The sequence below is a fragment of the Lagopus leucura genome, unplaced genomic scaffold, assembly GCF_019238085.1.
Source record: "Lagopus leucura isolate 7727_CA_CO unplaced genomic scaffold, USGS_WTPT01 59650-0_obj-0_obj, whole genome shotgun sequence".
Taxonomy (NCBI): domain Eukaryota; kingdom Metazoa; phylum Chordata; class Aves; order Galliformes; family Phasianidae; genus Lagopus; species Lagopus leucura.
This window is the reverse complement of record NW_024965956.1, coordinates 1-5,641: the sequence shown is the minus strand read 5'-3', so window position 1 is coordinate 5,641 and position 5,641 is coordinate 1. Positions and strand designations below refer to the sequence as shown.

The 5,641-nt window shown below is 53.9% G+C and overlaps 1 protein-coding gene across 1 annotated transcript; it reads right to left on the bottom strand.

The window, feature by feature from the left end:
• Nucleotides 1-6: 6 nt before the first annotated feature.
• LOC122192357 (SUN domain-containing protein 3-like) lies at nucleotides 7-4,686 on the bottom strand. The gene is made up of 7 exons (XM_042892892.1): nucleotides 4,678-4,686; nucleotides 4,166-4,322; nucleotides 3,097-3,181; nucleotides 2,504-2,616; nucleotides 1,601-1,771; nucleotides 1,159-1,251; nucleotides 7-457 (listed from the first exon to the last, which is right to left on the bottom strand). The coding sequence occupies exons 2-7, from the start codon at nucleotides 4,298-4,300 to the stop codon at nucleotides 278-280; spliced, it is 777 nt and encodes a 258-aa protein (XP_042748826.1). The 5' UTR covers nucleotides 4,301-4,322; nucleotides 4,678-4,686; the 3' UTR covers nucleotides 7-277.
• Between the last annotated feature and the right edge of the window lie 955 nt (nucleotides 4,687-5,641).

Sequence of the window (5,641 nt, the reverse complement as noted above, 5' to 3'; positions counted from 1 at the left end):
GTATTTTGGATACTTCCGTCTCATTTTGTTTGATTTTGTTGGATTCAGTAAATTCAGCTCCTCCTCAGACAGTTGCCGTTGATTCTGTTTTTGTTGTTGGTTGTTCTTTTTTGTTGTCAGACACACGTGTTGTCTCCCTTCCCCCTCTCCTGGAGCGCACGGCCCGCATCATGCCTTGCCTTGTTAGTCACAGAGCCGGGGCCGGATGTGCCGCGCTGTTAGAAGGTAGGGTAATTTTTGTTGCCACTCTCTTTCGTCCCCTGGGTTTGTGCCCCTGTCACGGGCTCAGATCTGGAGACTCCTCCATGAAAGGTAAACCAAGTGGCTTTCCCTTAGCTTCACCGTCAGGGGCTGGATTGCCGTGGAGCCTGAACTGATACACACAGGTATAGTCCGGGTGGCCCCAGTTGCTCAGCACTCGCAGCTTGATGTAATTGATGAACCCGGAGTGCTCGTTCTGCAATGAGAAAAAGAAATGAACTGTGTTTTCCTCTCTCCTCTTTGGCCACTGACAATGCAGGAGTGACACACTCACGCAACATCCTACTTCAGGCTGCCTTGCTAGGTCTTCTGGCACGCTGATAAGCTGCCATAGCGCAATCAAGACATTTCTTACCCTGCTCCACCTCTTTGGCCACGTGAGTTTTAAAGAAATAAACAGCTACCAAAAGCTGCAGCAAATACACTGCCAAGTTCTTTGCACTTGCTTTGAGTGTGTGTTCTCGCACAGAACAACACAGGGGTCGTAACTCTCACTGCTTTCTCTAGAATGTCACCCATCAGAATGGCCTCCCTGATGCTGCCCGTTACCGGCAACAACAAAATCCCTGGAAAGCCACACATCCCCAGTGTGAAAGTAGCCTGCCAGTACTGCACCCTACGTGAGGCAGCCGCTTGTGTGCAATTGGAAGCCACCTGGTCATGGCAATTTCTGCTGCAAGTGTAGCTGGAGCTTAGCGGTGCTATAAGCTGAAGCAGCTCTGCAGCTTAAAAGCCAGAAGGAAACAGAAACAGCCCAGCGGTCTGGGCATATGCAGGCAGTATAGAGGCAGCAGCAGAAATGCACGAGGGCCCCCATACGCCTCAGGCTTGGAAGCTTTTCCCCAGCCAACCGCGGTTCCCCTCTCCCACGCTTCACGTCCCTCTTTGTGTCCTTACCTGCAGCTGGAAGGTCTGACTGGGATCCTGGCCTGGCGTGAAGGTGAACTCTCCTAGCAAAGTTCCTTCCTCGTCACCTTCTTCCTGCAGGCCCTACAGGAAGACAGGGGTGGAGAAAACAGAACAGTGGGATGCGCTGCTGGAAGAGGATCACAAAGCCCCACAGGGCTTTCTGAAGCAAAGGTGGTCTAGGACCATCCACTGTGCCACTTCCCTTTCCCTCTGCCTCTCAAACTACCAACTCGCCCCAAGAGCGGGAAACCTTCTTTGCTGTGCTACCTTGGACAAAAAAGGAACGCTGTGGAAATGGAGCAACTCTGAGGAGCTTGTTACTCGCCCTGTGCAGGGAAGAACTGCACGCAGCAGCCCTCTTGGATCTGCAACCACCCTCCACGTCAAACGCTACGCAAAACTACCGCCACAATCCAGAGGAATCACTTACATAGACAGCAAAGTCCTTAGGAGCACTGGAGGTGCTGTCTGCATGGTAGGCCGTTGCTGGAACTCCATGGTTTAATGTAACTGCCGTGGGAAAGATGGCCCTGGGCAACTTGATGAAGACGTGCCCTTGGCTTCCTGGGAAGGGCCAGCAGTTACCTGGCTGATTGTCAGGCTGAAAAGAGAAGAAGAAACAGCGTTCATGTGCAAAAGAGCATCCTGGCTGAAATTCCTGCTGCAGCATCAGGGGCTCTGCAGGTGCACTGGCCCATCAGCTCTGCTCCAAAGCACAGGCATACGGGCATGGCGGTGAGCTGGGTGCACAACCTGCAGAAGCTCTTGGGCTCCTTCTTTTGTGGGGCAGCTTGCAAAAAATAAAAAAGAGGGGCTGCTGTGGCTGAAATGCACCTGCCCGGGGCAAAGAAGGGCCCACCTGCATGAGCCTTTCCTGCAAGGGGAAGCAATCGCTCCCTCTCATCCAGTCCCACCCCCTTCCCCCGGCACCAGCCAGGGCTCCGACTTGTGCCGGTAGCTCAGGAGCAGTGCCAGGATGGGCTGGCAAACACAACATGGGGCCCTCCTGCAGTGCACGCCCTCCGTGCCCTCTGGGGCTCATTAAGAGCCCCAGCGTTCTCGCAGCCCAGATCTCTCATGGCACCTTATGGGTTCCCCTTCAGTGCCGGCCAGACAGCTCCACAATGGCTGGGAAGACAAGCAAGCTAGCCTGGCAGAAGCTTCCACAGAGGACCTGGGGCAGTCTGGCAGAAGAAATTCTCTGCTGGGATACACAAGAGGGGAGTAGGTCCTCGCAAGAAGGGGTGAAGACAAGGGTAAAGGCAACCCTCAGCAGGGCGTTTGGCCCCCCTCTGCCCCGCACCATTCTTCCTCTGTTTCACACTGTTCTTACCTCAAGAATAATCTCAGGAGGCCTCATATATGGTGTCACCAGCAACGAGTGCCAGAAGACTTTCCCGCTTCCAATCCAGGAGGGAGAAGTCTTGGAACGAACGATAGCGGCGCCTGCAAATAAAAACACGGGCACAGTGGTCAAGCAAGGCCAGGAGGAACCAAGGGCTGCTGACTCTGTTTTCCACATGAACAGCTGCACAGAAATGCCGGCTGCCTTTGCACTGTCCTCTTCAAAAGAGTTTCAAAGGCAGCCATACATCCCCAACAGTGATATTCCCCTCGTTCTCACTTGCTGTATCCCTCTGCAACACAATGCAGGGACTCGCTCAGCTATCCTAAGGGGCCACATAAACTGACAGCCAGCTGAGCAGTCACGTGAGAAACAACACCAAGTAGGAGTAGCGCTTTTCAGATGTGCTCCAGCCCGCTGAAGGCTCTCTCAGCAAGCACATTCTCAGGGCACAAGGTGGCCATTCACTCCTCACCCCTTCTCCCCTACCCTGCCCAAATGCCCGTCCTGTCAAACTGGACAAGACGCCCTTTGGAACCACCATCTGTGGTCTGGTTGTTTCTACAGCTTAACGGCAGCACCTGAAGTTTTGCTGGCATAATTACGCATCTGGAATGGGCTTTCTTCCAGCTTCTCCAGGACTTGATTGATCATCTCTTGAACAGCCTGGGAAGAAAGACAAAGGAGAGCGCTCATCAGAAGGAAAAGAAAAGGGAAAAGAGTTGCCTCCCAGCTCCCCTACAAAGCCTGCCAAAGCAAACTCGGCTGCTCCACTTGGATGTAATTCACACTGCCTGGGAGTTGCCTGCGAACCTCCAGAGCTCTACTATGACCATCTGGCACGGGAACAGAGAGGCTGCTCACTCCAGCGCACTGGACACGGATGCGGCACGAATGGGCTTTTCCTGTCGAGATGCCCCATGACAGGCAGGCTGCGCTGACAGTCCTGCTGGCCAGGAGATGGGGCTCGAGTCAGGCACGAGGCAGGGATTGCCCAGAGGTCACCACAACTGCTGCAGGCCAGCCACACACAGAGAGTTAACTTAAAGCAGAAGACAGAGCTTGCCTACTGCAATGGGGAAGAAAGGCAAAACGCAGAAGGAACTAATGCCTGCCAAGCCTCGGGCTAACATGGCCTTTGAGATTCCCATCACGGGAATCACCGTCAGCTCAGGCTTCGGGCAGACCTGGGGCCGTGCGAGCTCAAGCCACCAAAAGAGACGGTATCCACAGAGCAAGGGCTCTGAAACCAGAACAGCCTTCAGACTGGATGCCCCACGGGGAGGCTGAAACACAGCGTCTCCTGTGCATCTGCACAGGCCCCAGGCACCCAGGACAGCCAGGCTCAACTCAGGGTGCTGGCTTACAGGTCTTCCAGGGGAACCTGCCACCTCATGCACAGCAGCAGGTGCAGGGAAGGACTGACAGAGAGCAAGAAACAACTAAAAGGCATCTGAAATTCCCATCAGAGCTCATTCCTTTCCCCCACAAGAGCTCCGGAGCAACAGGGAAAGGACCGATGGTGATGCACCAGCATTTCTTCCTGCTGGACAAGCCTTTTAGCTGTCTGTGACAGGGAACACTAGCGAGGTATAATGCCACAGTGGGGAAAGAACTCTCTCAGCAGAGCTTTTTGCAATGTCCTCTTACCTCGCCGGTAAAGCCTGGGAGCTCATTTCTCTTCAGGGCCTCGTGGAGAGCACGCAGGGTGATGTCCTTTGCTCCCCATTGCAGGAAACGAAGCTGCTGCTGGATCTTGTCGAGCTCTTGTTCCACCCTCAGCATTTCCAGACCATCACCCACCAGCCTAGAGACAGCAGGTAATTAATGGAGAGCGCGCACACAGCTGTCTTCTCACAAGCCGTGAGATGTGAGGCAGAGAACGAGCCTCACTCCGCGTGACGACAGGGTAACCGAGGTTTAATAGAGAGTTGACAATACTGGTTGGCAAGCTCCAAGAGCTCCTGACCGAGAAGCTGCTTCCTGGCTTCCTGGCTAACTTTGGGGGAACTAACGGACATGGAGAGATAGCAGCTCGAATGGGGAAGGGGAGAAACTCGGGGCACTGGTCACAGAAGTTGGACTCAGGTAACAAGTGGTCATGGACAAGGGGCAGAGCTCCTCTAGAGAAGAGTCCAGCCAAAGGGAGATTCTTTTCTTACCATGAAGTCTTTTTTTTCCACTGCCCTTGAGCCTCCAGCAAGACTTCCAACGCAGTAAACACCTGCCAGGAATTCCACAAAGCTCTCAATAAATCATCTCTATAAATGTTCTGCCTTGGGCTGCCCACTCCCCTATCCCTGGGCAGAACAAATTGTTGGAGGCTTCCGAAAGAAGCATCCTCAAATCAGAGCTCTACTGAGACTCACCGAAAGACACCACAGCCACGGTGAACAGCAGCAGGGAAACTGTCTTCCAAGCCTTAGGTTGCCTACAAAGAAGGAGAAGCGTGGTGAAGAATGGTGAAGCAGGCCGTATCTGTACAGTGCAGAAGACGACTACGGAGCAACAGATGTTTAAAACTTGGGAAGGAACCATATCCTTACCAGTCCCCACGCCTGCCTTGCTGTCGTTTCGCCATTTCTCCGAAGCACAGCGACAAAAGACGCAGCTCGAAGCACAGCGACAAAAGACGCAGCTCGAAGCACAAGCCACAAAAGACGCGGCTCGAAGCACAAGCCACAAAAGATGCAGCTCGAAGCACAAGCCACAAAAGACGCAGCTCGAAGCACAAGCCACAAAAGACGCAGCTCGAAGCACAAGCCACAAAAGACGCAGCTCGCAAGGAGTGAGCCAAACCCTGTCCAACAGCTATGCCGTCAGGACTGAGAGTGGCCAAGGGCGGGGACAAGCTGCCTCAGTGCTGAGGGCCCTTTGTGACTTCACAATGGCCAGTGATGTCACCGCAGAGCAGCCAGCGCCATGTTTTGAGGGACAGGGAACAGGCTTTGCACCTCCTGCCTGCAGGGGAAAAGATCCTACAAGGTCAAAAAAAAACAAACACCTCCTGCCCAGCAGCCTGCTTGGTAGGATTTTGCTGAAGGGGAACGGGCTGGGAGCTACAAGCCGCCTGCCTTTTTCGGTCCCTGCTTTTGATGCCCTGTACATCAGATGTCTCACTCCGGG

Excerpts from the sequence above, each read along its gene's own strand:
- LOC122192357 (XM_042892892.1), bottom strand. The coding sequence starts at position 4,300 with ATGCTGAGGGTGGAACAAGAGCTCGACAAGATCCAGCAGCAGCTTCGT. Across the intron at positions 2,617-3,096 it reads TTATGCCAGCAAAACTTCAG|GCGCCGCTATCGTTCGTTCC; the intron begins GTGCTGCCGTTA and ends TTTTATTTGCAG. Across the intron at positions 1,252-1,600 it reads CTAAGGACTTTGCTGTCTAT|GGCCTGCAGGAAGAAGGTGA; the intron begins GTAAGTGATTCC and ends GTCTTCCTGTAG.